The 16,073-nt window shown below is 53.8% G+C and overlaps 1 protein-coding gene across 9 annotated transcripts in view; it reads left to right on the top strand.

The window, feature by feature from the left end:
- Positions 1-16,073, top strand: part of KMT2C (lysine methyltransferase 2C) — a 146,194-nt gene that overhangs the window by 84,811 nt on the left and 45,310 nt on the right. For all 9 annotated transcript variants that reach the window (XR_009551263.1, XM_060196824.1, XM_060196823.1 and 6 more), the window contains 8 exons: positions 278-408; positions 2,102-2,279; positions 8,961-9,065; positions 10,340-10,477; positions 10,708-10,740; positions 10,852-10,977; positions 14,234-14,351; positions 14,634-14,803. Coding sequence is in view for 8 of the 9 variants with exons in the window: in XM_060196824.1 (XP_060052807.1) it covers positions 278-408; positions 2,102-2,279; positions 8,961-9,065; positions 10,340-10,477; positions 10,708-10,740; positions 10,852-10,977; positions 14,234-14,351; positions 14,634-14,803 (999 nt within the window). In the remaining variant the exon portion in view is untranslated. The remainder of the gene's footprint in view (positions 1-277; positions 409-2,101; positions 2,280-8,960; positions 9,066-10,339; positions 10,478-10,707; positions 10,741-10,851; positions 10,978-14,233; positions 14,352-14,633; positions 14,804-16,073) is intronic.

Below are 16,073 nucleotides of genomic sequence, written 5' to 3'. Positions count from 1 at the left end.
AAAACTTAGTCAATAGGCTTCGGGATTCTTTGCTGTGAAAAAGGTTATTAAAGCTCTCTTCATATTACTTGCGTCTGGCTCACAGCCATACCGACAATGGAACCTGGGGCCTCAGAGCCTGAGGCAGAAACGTCTTTTGCCCCCAGGCCCGTCCACCCCGAACTTACACAGTGTGTGCCGGACTCCTCAGGGAAGCTGGACACAGGGCGGCCGTGGGTCTGCTGCCGGCCGGCCGGCCACGACCTGCCTTGACGGGGGACGGGTGGCTGTCTTTCAGGCTGGAACGAGCACCTGCCCAACCCTCTGGCCGATGACTCCATTTCTGTCACTGAAAACACCGAGAAAATAAAGAAGAGATACCGGAAGAGGAAAAACAAGCTCGAAGAGACCTTCCCCGCCTACTTACAAGTAATGCTCACATGTCCCTCCCCGAAGGACTGAGTTCGCGGCGGGAAGCTCACCGTGCCACGGGGTGGGGCGGCGGCTTTGTGCTTCGTGTCTTCCCATGACGGGGGCAGACTTGCGGGCGGTGTCCGTTCTCTGCTGCTGCTGCTGCATCTCTGGTGGACAGAGACTTGTCCAGTGCCTCTGCTGTCTTTAATCGGCACACGGTGTCGTGTGTGCTTTGCCGGGCGCGCCCCCACTTTGGGTCCTGGCACTCCAGGCAAGGCCGTGGGGCGGCAGAGGAGCCCCCAGGGCTGTGGGGTCCCCCCTCTCCCTGCCTGTGCCATCAGAGGAAGTGAAAGCTTCCGCTCTGCTTCAGGCTGTCCTGGGAGGGAGAGCATGTGCTGCTCCTGCTCCTCTTCCTCTCTCCTCCTCCTCTTTCTCTTCCTCATTTTGCTCTCCTCCTCCTCCTCCTCTTCCTCCTCCTTTTTCTCTTCCTTTTCCTTTTCCTCCTCTTCCTTCTCTTCCTCCTCCTCCTGTCTCTTCTCCCCCTCCTTCTCCTCCCCCCCTGTTCCCCCTCCTCCTCCTCTCCCTCCTTCTATTCTTTCCTGTATATAGGAGTCCTTTATTTTGGGTCATTGTCTGGAACTTCACCATTCCGGGCCGACTCTTCCAGAGAGGGAATAAAAGGAGGCCCAGCGCATAGGCGAATGTGGCCGGGGCTGGATCGAGTCTGGTCACACGCAGGGCGAGCAGCTTCGATTCCTCTGGCTGCTGCCGCCACCGCCACAGTCTATCTCCTCAGCCGGAGCTTCCCCGAGACCCAGCTTTTGCTTCTGCTTTTGTTCTCAGAGTGAAAGGGTTTTAGACAGCTCACACGTTGTCTCTGGTTGTGGTGAGACGCACTTACTGCCCAGTAACATTGAAAGCTTGTTTTAATCACAGTGTCAGGATGGACTGTTAACAACCCCCTAGCCTGCTGGTGTGCCGGAGGGTCGGTGTGCAGAAACCAGCCACCACCCCTTGTCCGTGGCTCCTGCTGGAGAGCCAACCGCTGGCTCCTGGGGATCGAGACGGGCGCCGTTTCCGAGAAGGAGCTCGCGGCAGGGGTCTGGGATCTCAGCGTTGTAAGGAGCCCAGTTTGAAAAGCTGGTCTCTGCAGAAGAGAAGGTCTGTCGAGGGGGTGGTCCCTGGACAGACAAACAGACAAGCCCCCATGTTCATGCACATGACGCGGCTAGCACGGCTGCCAGACCCCCCTGATCTTCATCGTGCAGCCTGGCTGTCAGTTAATAATGTAAGACTGCTGAGGCCGCTGGCAACTCATTCAGAGAGGTCAGGCCTCGTGCTGCATGTGAGTCGCACATGCCGGTCATGGTCACAGGCCTTCTGCTTTCCGTGTGACAAACTTAAGATCTGATTGTGGCCTCATTCGGAGCTGCTTCGTTGCGGTGCTGCAGTGACTGGTAGCACGCCGGACAGACTGTGTGCCTGTATGGGCATAGCTCTCACACCGCAGAACCCTGACGGGTAGAGGAAAGGGAATCTCTGTCTGTACGAGTTGACTGGATCTCTCTCTAGTTTTAGCTTTTAGTTCCTGTGTTGTAAATGCCAAGCTGTTTGTTATCTCTGCCTCCTTCTCAGAAAGGACTGGCTTAGCTGCTGTCCCTGGAGTTTCACAGCCAGGCCCTTTCTGCCTGTGCTTCTCTTTACCCAGGAAGCCTTCTTTGGGAAAGACCTTCTGGACACAAGTAGGCAGCACAAGCTAAATGCAGATAATCTCTCTGAAGATCCGGCTCCACTCTCCTACCCAACAGGCATGAGCACGAGCTTCCTGGATCCCTTGGAGCCGCTGCTCAGTTCATCCTCGACGCCGGCAAAGCCTGCAGTTCAAGGTTGGTCTGGTGGCCTGTGGGTGCTTTCCGCCTGCTGGTGTCCCCACCCTTGCCGCTAACCGCGGAAGTCTATACTGGGGTCCCACATTGCCAGGCTAGCACAGGGGTGCCTCTTCCCGGGTGCATACTCTCTGTGTTGGAGAGAACACGACTGGAGCCAGCCTGCGCTGCTACTCACTCAGCAACGCGAGAGAGATGACTCAGGAACAGACTCATGGCAGCGAGACAGTTCGATTCTTTATTGATCAGAGAGCCAAGGCTTTTAAAGGGCAGACCCAGAAGGGGCATGTTGGAAATGGAAATGGCTAGGAAAGGGGCAGAGAAAGGCAAAAGGGACTGGAAAGGTAGGAACTTCCTTAGCAACTGTTGCGAGAGTTTTAACTGGTGGGATTAATAATAACCTGTAGGCAGGGAGGGTCTTGAGGGTAGAAAGAAGATAGATCAAAGGAATAGAATGGATGGGGATCTTTCAGGCAAAACCATGATTATGTAGATAGGCCAAGTATCAGGAATGCAGGGTGGAGCAGGAAAGCTGGCTTAATGTTTTAAGGAATGCCAGGCTCCTGGAGGCAGAAAAATGCAGGGTGCTTTGTGAGGCTCCTCACAATTTCCCAACATCTACCTATTTCTTTTTATCATATGGCCATAGTATCAGGCATGCAGGGTGCTTTGTGAGACTCCTCACAATTTTCGACATCTCCCCCTTTCTTTTTATCTAATGGCCATAATATCAGGAATGCAGGGTGCTTTGTGAGGCAGGGAGTCTGATAAGCTGGGGCAAACCTTTGGGGTTACTCCTGTCCTTCCTTGCTCAAACTCTCAGTAGAGAGAGAGACTGACAGTATAGATGCACTCGCAGGTCAAGCCCCGCCAAGCTCAAGCACATCCTCACAGTTTCCCGACACCACATCTTAACCTGGCTTTGCTGCAGTGGAGCCGGCAGGGAGCCAGAGGTTGCCTGACTCGCGGCATAGAACACGCACCCCCCCCCCACGCCTAAGGACCCTGGTTCAAATCTCCAGCCGCCTCAGGGAAACAACACAGGCAGGGGAAGCTTCCCAGTGATGGGGCAGGCTGCGGTGTCTCCCCTCCCCTACGCCTCCCCGTCTGTCCACTTCGCAGTCCACCGGGGGCCGCCAACATGCCGGCTGGCGCATGTTGGCGGCCCCCGGTGCCGTGCCCCTGTCAGGCCGTGCACGAGACCAGCACGGTGCCCCAGCCGTCACTGCACCAGTATGGCCGGCGCCTGCCTCCCCTCTCCCCCCCCCCCCCAGCCCCGGTGATGAGGACACAACCCGCCCAAAGAGGTGGAGCCGTGCATCCGGGGAAGCCTTGGCTATACAGTGCTGAGTGCAGGAGGCAGTGTGTGCCCGGCACTTTCTGAGGATCACGTCACAGGTCTCGTTGGCTGTAATTGGCGAGTCATGGTACTCTGGTGACAGCAGGGTGCTTCACTCTCAGCATGTGGCCCCGAGGAGCTCAGACAGGGACAAGCAGAATGCTGACACTGGGGCCTGGTGATTCTGCTGGGCTCATCCGCTGAGGTCTGCTGCCTTAAGCCGGGAAGCTCGCCGGTAGAGGAGGAAGCGTCCAGACCGCAGGAGGGCGCTGAGGCCCCGGTATCGGGCAGGTGTCCCCGGGCAGGTGTCCCCTGGCAGGTGAAGCACTCCAGACGGGGGAACCACTCCCTGGGACTGTGGGAGCAGGGCTGCTTATCCTCAGAGAAAGGCCTGCATACTGGCCTGGCTATAGAGTGATGTTAGTATCAGGCCAGGTGCTGGCAAGCCCCGTTAAACACACGCAGTGTACAAAGCGCGAGGACACTCACAAGATCTGAGTTTGAGCCCCCGACTCTCCACCTGCGGGGCGTAGAGGGGAAGCTTCACAAATGGCGAAGCAGGTCCGCAGGTGTCTATCTTTCTCTCTTCCTCTCTCTCTCCCCCTCAATCACTTTCTGTCCTATCCAAGGATGTGGAAAAGGTGGCCACCAAGAGTAGTGAACTAACTCATCCTACTGTCACTGAACCCCCACAGTAACCCTAGAGGCGAATGAATGAAGGAAGGAATGAGTGAAGGAATGAAGGAATGTTAGTATTAGCTCTCTGGGGCCTGGGCTTAAAGCAGGGTGGTGAAGGGGGGCCAAGCAGCACACCGCCCAGCCCAGCCGTTCCGCCGTCCTCAGGACTATAGGAATATAGTTACTTGTGTCTGGAAGTGCTGCGAGCACAATTTTCACCCCATTTCTTTCCTTCTTTTTTTTTTTTTTTTTTTTTTAAGGAAATGCTGATAAGACCATAGGTTAAGAGAGGTACAACTCCACACAATTCCCACCACCAGAACTCCGTATCCCATCCCCTCCCCTGACAGCTTTCCTATTCTTTATCCCTCTGGGAGTATGGACCCAGGGTCATTGTGGGATGCAGAAGGTGGAAGTCTGGCTTCTGTCATTGCTTCCCCGCTGAACATGGGTGTTGACAGGTGGATCCATACTCCCAGTCTGCCTCTCTCTTTCCCTAGTGGGGCAGGGCTCTGGGGAAGCAGAGCTCCAGGACACATTGGTGGGGTTGTCTGTCCAGGGAAGTCCGGTTGACCTCATGGCAGCATCTGGAACCTGGTGGCTGAAATTCCCTGGGTAGAAGCAGCTTCCTTGGCAGAGCTCAGGCCAGGTGTAGTCTCCACGCCACCACCTTGGCTCCCACCTTATACCCCGTTTCTAGACCTTTGTGTTATTCCCAGTTCAAACTTCATATTCTCTGACGAGCTTCCTTGCCACCTTTGATTACACCTGTTACTTGGCTGATTTCAGGAACTCAGTTTGGAGTCTCTAAGAGCAGCCTTCCCCCGAAAGCTTTTCTGCTACATGAAACCCTCCCAGCTGACTAACCGGGCGTCAGCAGCACTGTGCTGATCTCCTCAGCACGGTGATTGTCCTAGCCCTTCCCTGCGTGTGTGCGCACACACACACACGCACTCACACACACGCACATGCACACTCACACTCACACACACTCACGCACACTCACACACACACTCACACACTAACACATGCTCACACACACGCACTCACATGCATGCACACGCTCACACACGCACACACACACGCGCTCACACACGCGCTCACACACCACACACGCACACACACGCATGCACACACACTCACACGCACACACTCACACATACCACACACACACTCACACGCACACACACACACACTCACACACACTCTCACACACACACTCTCACACACACGCACATACACTCACGCACACTCACACACGCACACTCACACACATTCACACACACACATCACACACTCATACACACACTCACACACACACGCGCGCACACACACTCACACACACTCACACTCACACACATCACACACACACACTCACACATCACACACTCACACACACGTCAGCCTCTTTGCGCAAGGACCAGCACAAAGATTCTGGTTCGAGCCCCTGACTCCCCACCTGTAGGGGGTTGCTTCACAAACAGTGAAGCAGGTCTGCAGGTAACTCTGCCTCTCTCTCCCTCTCTGTCTCCCCTCCTCTCTGTTTCTCTCTGTCCTGTCCAATAAAAAGAAAAAAATGGCCGCCAGGAGCAGTGGATTCGTAGTGCTGTCACCGAGCCCCAGCGATAACCCTGGAGGCAAAAACAAGTAAAATCAGTTGGGCAGAAGATATATTGTGACAACAAAGATGTTGATATGGGGTTTTATTGTTTTTTGAAGTTGTTTCCACACACAAAAACAAATTCCCCCACATAAGAGCTGAAGAGAGAGAATAAGAGTTTAATGAGGGAATGGCCACCCAGAAGAAGGAGTGATGCCATTTCCTAAACACACATCTCATGCACCCTCTTCTGCTTTTCTAGTGGAAATGTCCAAGTAACAGTTTTCATGCGTGTTGAAATTTGTCTGTGAGGTAACAAAGGCTCTTCAGATGGGGTGAACTCAGCCTCGGCCAGCAAGAGCTAGGGCTTGTGTTGTAGAATATACTTACGTATTTTATTTGAATACTGGCTAAAGGCAGAGAAATTGAGAGGGGCAGGGGGATAGAGAGGGAGAGACAGAGAGACACCTGCAGCCCTGCTTCACCACTCATGAAGCTCCCCTCCTGCATGTGGGCACTGGGGCTTGAACCCGAGTCCTTGAGCACGATGATGTGTTCACCCCACTGGCTGAGCCCCCACCCGGCTGCCTCGGATCCATTTATTTAAGGCAGACACGTGCACACAGCACTTTTTCCTTTCATTTGGACTGTTGTCCGGATGCACTTGAGTGAGCTCATTTGATTTCTCCAAAATGCTATGGATTTTCAGGTCTTTTGACTTGAGCGGCGGTGGCATGCTGATGTGTGTGTGGATTTTGTTTGGGGACTTTGTAATGGTAGGAGCTGACGGATGTCACCTACACATGGTTGACCTGACATCTTTTTTTTTTTTTTTTTTTTTTTAACCAAAGCACTGCTCAGTTCCACCTTATGGTGGTGCAGGGGATTGAATTTAGGACTTGGGAGCCCCAGGCATGAGGCTGTTTGCATAACCATTATGCTGTCTGCCCCTGCCCGACCTGACATCTTGAATATTAACTTTACAGTCTTCCCCTGGTAAAAAATCTAGCTGAAATGATTTTAATAACTCCAGTGTTCCTTAACATAAGCAAACCTAAAGATTTTTCTCCCTACCCCGTTATCTTAGTGGGTCAGAACCTCCCTTTCTTTCTCTCTCTTTTTTTTTTGGGGGGGGGGGGGGCGGAGGAAGAGATGGGGGTGGGGAACTGATTTGCGGCCTGACATATATGGGGCATCACTGTTCCTCGACATGATTCAGAAAGGCAGAGAGGGAGAGGAAGGACACTGCAGCATCCTAGCCCCCGCCCCAGTTCCCTGGCACCTTCAGTGGGGAGCGGGGCTTGAACCTATGAACCTAGACCCTGCCTCTCAAGTTCACTCCCCCGCCCACACCAGTGACCTTGACTTCCCATTGTCCACGCTTCACGCCAGTGTGCCCTCTAACTTCTCTGCCCCTTCTCTGCGTGCTCCCACCACCTGGGGGTCTGCCGCCAGGGCCCAGGCTTCCTGTCCCCTTTGGAAATAGCCTCCATGCCCTTTCCTCACTTGTCACCTTCCCCCATCCTCGCTCTTGCCCTGCGCAGCCCCCTGCGCCACCCCACCCTCCCACAAGCTGGCCTGTCCTCCGGCGCCTTCTCTCCCTCTGTCCAGCTCTTCAGCTGCTGCTCAGTTTCACACTCCTTCAAGGACCGGCGTAAGGATCCCGGTTCTAGTCCCCGGCTCCCCACCTGCCGGGAGGTCGCTTCACAGGTGGTGAAGCAGGTCTGCAGGTGTCTGTATTTCTCTCCCCCTCCCTGTCTTCCCCTCTTCTCTCGATTTCTCTCTGTCCTACCTAACAACAACAACAACGACAGCAATACCAACAACAAGGGCAACAAAATGGGGAAAATGGCCTCCAGGAGCAGTGGGTTCATAGTGAGGGCACTGAGCCCCAGCAATAACCCTGGAGGCAAAAAAAAAATAAAATAAAATTATAAGGTAACAGGTATAATCCTACACCAGAGCTCTGTGTCCCCACTCCCTCCATTAGAAGCTGCAGTGGTTCCCCCAAGGTCACAGAGAGGGGCTGACTGTTACTTCTGTAATGATCTACATTTTATATATCTGCCCATTTTTCCTGTGGTCCTGCCTCGCCTTCCTTCCTCAGTCACACCTACACCTGCGACTCCTTCCGAATGTCCCTCCTTTTTCCCTCTTTTCTCTCCGGGTCCTGATGGAGTTGGCGTTCAGAGCCCTCTGGGTGTCTTCCCTGACATCTCTCCCCCTCTGGGAGTCTGGACCCGAGTTCTTCATCTCGTCTCCTTCTTAATCCCCTTTCCTCAGTTTCACCCTACCGCTCTTAGTCAGCTCAGCAGGGCGCCACACTGTCCCGGCCAAGTCCCCACCGGCCACAACACTGCCACCGGCCACTGACAGAAGCTGCGGACTTAGCACTTGGGTGCACAGTAGCTCTACATGTGGAAGAGTTGACATGACTCAGAAAAAGCACAGGTAGACAAATAGCTATGTGACGTCGGGCGCGTGCCTGCCAAGGACTTCTTAAAGAATGGGTTTGCCGGTGGTCCGGGAGGTGGCGCGGTGGATGAAGCATTAGACTCTCAAGCGTGAGGTCCTGAGTTCAGTCTCTGGCAGCATGTGTATCAGAGTGATGTCTGGTTGTTTCTCTCTGTCCTCCTATCTTTCTTATCAATCAATAAACAATCCCCTAAAATCATCAAGATGACTTTACCCTTCGCTGCTACTTTACCGTCCGCTGCAGCTTAATTCCCAGGCGTCATTTTTCAGAGACTTTTTTCTTGAGATGCTATTTTAATGATGTTTTTGCTTAATCACATTAGTTCTAAAACGATACTGTCTTGATTTTGAGTGTGTCATTGAAACATTGGGGAGAGAGAGAGAGAGAGTGTGTGTGTGTGTGTGTGTGTGTGTGTGTTTCTTGTGAAGAAGTCTCTTTTGCGTATCCCTAGCAGCGGTGGCGAGCTTGTCATGCCTGTAGTGCTTCTCCAGCATTTCCTGTGTATTCGAGGCAGTGGAGAAGGTGTTTCAGCACTTAACTGTCCAGGAAACCGTGGCCACTTAAACCGTGTGTCCCTGTCACCCTCAGGTGCTGCTGAGGACCCCTTGGCTGACATCTCTGAAGTCTTGAGCACGGATGATGACATTCTTGGGATCATCTCAGACGACCTCGCGCAGTCTGTGGACGAGTCCGGTGGGTGTGGGTCCCGCTTGCCCGCTGCCGCCTCACGGTGTGCCAAGGGCCGTGTTGACATGGGGCACATTGAACCCTTCCCCCAAACAGCTTTTCCCCGTGACCTTTGGGGGGGCCACTACCGAACAGCTTGACTTGACTTGCCTTACCTGGTTTTTCTGCACGAGGCGGGGGAGTAACTTGTTAACGTGGGGTGTCCTCCCAAATTGCCCTCGGACTGAGGCAGGTGGCCTCTGAGCCTGGCTGCGTCTCGTCTGCCCTGCGCCCTCGCCACCTCCCCTCCTGTGTAACCACCCGTCTCGTTTGGTTTGGGTCCTGTAGGTCTTGATTTATGCTCTTTCCAGGGTGAGAACTCACCTTTCCCATTGAGCGGTGGACGACAGCTGGCTAGAAGTAGTCTTCCATTTGCCTTAGTGGTTCCCGCTAAAACGACCCGTAGGTGCATGCCTGTCTGTCCTAGTGCTGAGGCGTCACTAATCCCACCCCGCCTGTCCCCGTGTGCCTGCAGCTAACGCAGGGACAGCTGTGCCGTGCTTTGGGTGGGTGACTTGCTCCGAAAGGCTCCTTGTCCTCACGAGTGGCTGTGTTCCTGTCAACATGTCATTGGTGATAACACCCTACTAGTATAGTTTCAAGGGCAAGGGCAAAGAAGGACAGGCTACATTTTTACTGTAAGGTTGAGAAAGCATCCCGGGGAAGATGGCTTGAAGTCTGACTGACGTAGCAGCTGCCGTGTGAGGGTTAAGCCGGCGCTAGTTTACATGAGACCTGTCCCCTGTGGCCACGGAGCACCTCGGAGGCAGCGTCTCCGCTTGCACTTGTTCACAGAGGATGCTGAGCAGATATCCGCTGGGTGGGGGCGCGAGCTACGGCTGCACACGCCACGTGTGGTGGCTGGACTCTGATTACAGTGCCGCTCCAAGTTAGGACGATTATGGATGCATCGATATTTCTCAAATTCCTGTCTGAAAACTTGGTGCTGATTTATTTTTTATGTTTTATGGGAAGGAGTTTTGAACAAGCTATGTGCCTTTCTCTCTGAGGAACGCTGTTTACCTCAATAAAAGAGGGCATGAAGGGGCACTGAGTCTGTAGACTGAGTGAAGCCAGTGGCACTGGCGAGCTCTCCAGGAGCCCTGCTTCCCCCAGATAACAGGTGGCCCACTGCTCTGCATTAATTCCGGGGTCATCCCCGGGTGCCAGCGAGCCCTGCCGTGTGTGTGCTGTGAGCATTCTGGTTCCCTTCTTAATCGGCCTGCTGCCTCGCTCTACAGCCAGAATCGACATCGGTCCCATCTCCGAAGGTCCTTCCTCCCTGCCTCAGCCAATCGTCCACCCGAGTTCACGATCTCTTAGCGAAGAGCAGCTGGACGGGCTCCTCAGTCCAGAGCTAGACAAGATGGTCACAGACGGTAACTGTCCGCCCGACACCCCCGAGCTAGACAAGACGGTCACAGGCGGTAACTGTCCGCCCGACACCCCGGCCTTCTGTACGCTATGGGAAGCCATGTCCTCAGAGTTGTCCGCATGTTTCTTGACCCCGCTGCTCCCGTCCTGCCTGTGTGTGTGTGTCTGTCTGTCTGTCTGTCTGTTGGTACCTTGATGTGGCAGCTGCTCACATACTCTCTCTATTTCACTGTAGGAGCAATCCTCGGGAAGCTATATAAGATTCCAGGTAATGATGTCTCGACGTCTCTCTGTCCGTCTGCCCGTCTGTCTGCCTGTCTGGGGAAACGACACGCCCTGTGCTAAGACAAGCCTCTTAACTATCTCCTTTATCTCGCAGAGCTTGGCGGGAAAGATGTGGAAGACCTGTTCACTGCTGTGCTCAGCCCTGTGACCCCTCAGCCCACCGCGCTCCCACAGCCAGCCCTTGGCCCCTCCCCACAGCTGCTGCCTCTGCACAGCCAGGGTGAGCGCCCCCCACAGCTCCCCGGGGGCGTCCCCTCCCCAGTGACTCTGCTCACCGCCGGTTCGCTCCTGTCCTCTCCACCGGAGAACTGTAGCAGGCCCGTATTCCCAAGCCAGGGTGATTTGGTGGTGTCCATTTTTGTGTCCCTACTTGGAAGAGGCTCCAGAAGGAAATGAGAGTTCAAGGTCTTCCTCCTCTTGGAGAGCTGACGGCCTAAAATCAAATCCCTGGGACCAGATCACGGTGGCGCCGTGGACCGGTGTCGTCTCTAGCAAGGCCTTTGGGGGCCCCCTGGTCTGTGGCTCAGAGAACGTGAGCGCTGGGTCCTCTCCCAACACGGAGCCTACTTACACGTCCCAGGAGACAGGCACCTCCGCCGAGAGGCTTCCTTGGGCCATGTTGTTACTCCTTAACATTGTTAAGGAATTGTCATTCCTGAGAGGGCTCATAGCACTGTGCACTGTCCGTGGCGATATGCTGGTGCCTCCACGGTGCTGCCACGGGGCCCCAGGGCTTGTCGCTCGTGAGTCCCGCACAGTGAGCTCTCTCCCAACCCTCTGTACACGTATCACCATGTGCAAGGGCCTGGGTTTGAGCCCCTGCTCCCCACACACACAGGGAGCATTTCTTGAGCAATGAAGCAAGTCTGCCGGTGTCTGCCTTTCTCCACCCTTGCATATCTCCCCACCCCTTCATTTCTCTGTGTCCTGTCAAATAAAACTAGAAAGAAAAAGGCCACCAGGAGCAGTGGATCGATAACCCTGGTGGAGGGAAATTCACAAACAGACTAACGGACAGACACGTTGTTATTGATTGGCGATTGTAGATCGAATCAGATACTTCTTTCTTTTTGCCTCCAGGGTTGTCACTGGGGTTTGGTGCCAGCACTGTGAATCCACGGCTCCTGGTGGCCATTCTTCCCTCCCCCTCCCCCATCTTATTGGCTAGGACAGAGAGAAATGGAGAGGGGAGAGGGTACAGAGAGGGAGAGAGACAGAGAGACCCCTGCAGACCTGCTTGACCACTCCCGAAATGTCCCAGCTGCAGGTGGGGAGTGGGAGCTGGAACCCTAGTCCTTGTGCTTAGTACTTCGTGCACTTAGCCAGGAGCACTGCCACCCTGCCCCCACCCCACTTGAATGATATTTTATAAACCCTCACATTTTCCACTTGGATTCTGGAATGTGTAGGTAATTTTAAATTGTCTTGTCAGTTTCGTGAAATGTAACTTTTGTTGTTGCTGTAGTTACTGTTGTTACTGATGTCATCGTTGTTGGATAGGACAGAGAGAAATGGAGAGAGGGGGAGAGAAAGACAGACACCTGCAGACCTGCTTCACCGCCTGGGAAGCGACTCCCCTGCAGGTGGGGAGCCGGGGGCTCGAACCGGGATCCTTATGCCGGAAATGTAACTTTTATGAGACGTAAGAACATAATTAGGATCCTTTTGCTCCTGCTAGTTCAGCCTCTAAAAACAAATGGATGTTGATTTCATTAGCCTCAGCATTGAGGCACCTGAACAGAATTAGCAGGTTCATGCCCGCCTCTGGCCACCATTGTGCTCCCACTTGCTAAGTTAGTGGTGAGGGACTTTACTAGTTTTCTTGTCAGCAAATTAAACAAACAAAAACCTAGCTCCATGTTTCCTGAAACACAGTGGGAATTATTTTTTTCTTTTCTTTTTACCAGAGCACTGCTCAGCTCTGGTTTATGATGGTGCAGGGGATTGAACCTGGGGCATTGGAACTTCGGGCATGAGAGTCTCTTTACATAACCATTATACTGTCTACCCATGCCCTCCACAATGTGAAGTTTAGATATCAACTCAGTTGATGGGTTACTTCCATAGAAAAGATTTTATGGTCAGTATTTCTGTTATTTGCTCAACAACAACATTCCAAAAGTGGGTCTATAAGGCTGACGCCTGTCTTGTCCACAGTAGTGATGAGTGAGGCTGCCTGCCCACATGGCTTTATTACCAGAGGACTCTGTTCCTTCCCGTGTGCGACGGGGCTTGTATCAGAGGCAGTGCGATGTGAGTCAGGACTCAAGAATCATTCTGAGTACAGGCCTGTCTGACTTCAAAATAAAGAAATCGAGAGTTCGGGCCTCAGAACCAGCACAGTGGTTAGTAAGACACTGAAGCCTGAGATTCTCAGGGCCGGGGTTCAGTCTCTGGCACCCTCATGAGTCAGAGCTGCTAAGTGGTCTGCTTAAACAGGAGGAAGAGCAAGCACTGCAATTCCAGCCTCTGCATCTGAAAGAATCCCTGTTAGGGAAAGTTGCTGTGGCTTCTGAGATGCGGGGACTGACTAGAATGAGCAGTGAAGCGCAGCTGGGGACTGAGGCCGAGGGCCGGGACTCACTCAGGCGGCAGAGCACAGGGCTGACACCTGCAACTCCTGGCCAGGGCCCAGCAAGGCCTGAACCAAAGGCCTGAACCTCTGTCTCCCATGAAATAAGTGAAATAGATAGATTTTAAGGAGACCAGAAAGAGAAAATGTGTGTGTGTGTGTGTGTGTGTGTGTGTGTGTGTGTGTGTGTGTGTGTGTGTTTTATATTGTTTGTTTATTTTCCCTTTTGTTGCCCTTGGTTTTTTATTGTTGTAGTTATTATTGGTGCTGTTGTTATCGTTGTTGGATAGGACAGAGAGAAATGGAGAGAGGAGGGGAAGACGGGGGGAAAGAAAGATAGATACCTGCAGACCTGCTTCACCACCTGTGAAGCGACTCCCCTGCAGGTGGGGAGCCGGGGGCTCGAACCGGGATCCTTACGCCGGTCCTTGTGCTTCGTGCCATGTGCGCTTAATCCACTGCGCTACTTCCCCCCCCCCCCCCGACTCTCGAGAAAGTATGTTTTTAATGAGAAAACAAAAGGATATTTGCTGAGACTGAAGTCGCGTTTGTGAAGACACTCTCCTTGTAGCGGTGATCCGGGGTTCTGCACGTGTCTTGTCTCTGTCACATCCATGGCATTAGGCCGCAGCCCTGCTTTGCGGAACCCGGTCACTGATGCTTCTCCTAGAGAGGAGGCTCAAAGAGTCACTCTGGCCACCTAGGCTCCCAAGCACAAGCCACAGTGAAGCAAACAGGCTTTGTAGAGGTGACGTATCCAAACTCACATGCCCAACAGTCAGTATTTAAGAAACACTTCAGTGTAGAGACAAAAAGGGATCCTATTCCTCAGTCACATTGAGAGCATGCTGTCTGGTCATGCCCTGTGAGTGCACGGCCTGAAGCGCTGTTTTCTTTTGTCAAGATGTCTTTCCGAGGATACCACTCATGAACGGCCTCATCGGACCCGGCCCCCACATCCCACACAGCTCTCTGCCTCCCGGGAATGGACTGGGCGCGTTCCCCCCTTATCCCGATGCCAGGTATTTCAAACCCTGCCCTTTACCGGAATCTTAAATGACCTTCTGCTTGGCCCGTGCCGCGCGCCGGCCCGCTTCAGTGTCCGTGCGTGATTTGGGTGCCTGCTGGCGGTGTGACCCTGGACAGATAGCATCCGCCCAGCTAACCTGTGGAGTTGGGTTTTGATGGCACCATACTTAGCCACGGTGGTCCTCGGGGAGCTGCCCTGTGCATACCAAGTAAAGTCCTGTTACTTGCCGGAGATAAAAGCCCAGCCTCTAACCGCTGACACACAATCCTGACAGCACGTGGGTGTCGTCCACTCCCAACGTGGAAGGAGAGAGTGACACCCTGTCCAACGCCCAGAGGAGCACACTGAAGTGGGAGAAGGAGGAGGCGCTGGGAGACATGGCCACGGTGGCTCCTGTCCTCTACACCAACATCAACTTCCCCAGCCTGAAGGAGGAGTTCCCCGGTGAGTGGCGTCCGCCTGGCTCTCCCTCCCCAGCTTCCCTGGCCGGCGTGGGTGAAGCGCCCGGTGGGTCAGCACCCCCAGCATTCCTCTCCTGTGACCCACACTGCCTTTAGGGCGGGCTCCAGCGCCAGCACACAGCTCCTGGTGACTTCTCTTTTTTTTATATTTATTATTTTCCCTTTTGTTGCTTTTGTTTTTTATTGTTGTTGTAGTTATTATTATTGTTGTTTCTGATTTCTTTTTTGTTGGATAGACCAGAGAGAAATGGAGAGAGGAGAGGAAGACAGAGACGGGGAGAGAAAGACAGACACCTGCAGACCTGCTTCACCGTCTGTGAAGCGACTCCCCTGCAGTTGGGGAGCCGGGGGCTCGAACCAGGATCCGTATGCCGGTCTTTGTGCTTCACACCACACGCACTTAACCCGCTGCGCCACAGCCCGACTCCCTCCCTGGTGACTTCTAACACACCTCTTTATTCTGGGAATGTCAGACCTACACAGACTTAAAGTTCATGAAGATAGTTTTTTTTTTTCTTTTTTAATGTTTTTATTTATTTGGATAGAGAGATACATTGAGAGGTCAGGGGATGGTAGTGAGGGAGCCGCCTACGGCACCGCTTCACTGCCCGTGGAGCTCCCCACTTCCTGGCGGGCATGGGGGCTTGAACCGGGTCCTAGCGCATTGCAGCATGGCCCCCAGAACCCCTTTGGACTGCTCAGCTGCACAGAGTGGCTTCCCGTGAGGACGGTGCCCGTCTTCTTGCTGCCTCTTTCAATTTCGTCTTCTCGTGGGACTTGACGCACCTGGTCTACACGTCCCTCAAACCCCGCCTCCCCTGAAAGGCCGAAGCAGTGACTGAGCGCAGGGGTGTCCGTTGAGGTCACCTGCCCAGTATTCAAGCACACGCGTGTGTGTGTCGGCTTGCTGCGGACAGGCGGGCCACCAGCTTGCACCAAGTGGCTTGGTGTCTGTGCGGACCCTCCTGACAGCAGGGCCGCTGTTTCCCTGTACGGCTCTAGGGCCTCCCGAAACTCGGTGCGACTGCCGTGGCCATGCGAGCTCCTCATCGCCCCTATCTGTGGCTGACCGCATGGGAGTTCAGTCACATTTACACTGGCCACTGACCTTTAATCTCTGACGCCTTCCATCGTGTGTCTCCAAGACACTGGATCCCGTAGAAATGGCTGCAAAGATTACTTGCCGCTGTCTTTGTTGTGAGGGTGCCAGAGATGCTCACTCGCCGTTATGAATATTCTCGGGCAAACTAGTG

This window comes from Erinaceus europaeus, chromosome 8 (assembly GCF_950295315.1).
Source record: "Erinaceus europaeus chromosome 8, mEriEur2.1, whole genome shotgun sequence".
Lineage (NCBI taxonomy): Eukaryota > Metazoa > Chordata > Mammalia > Eulipotyphla > Erinaceidae > Erinaceus > Erinaceus europaeus.
This window is presented reverse-complemented; position numbering and strand designations above follow the sequence as displayed.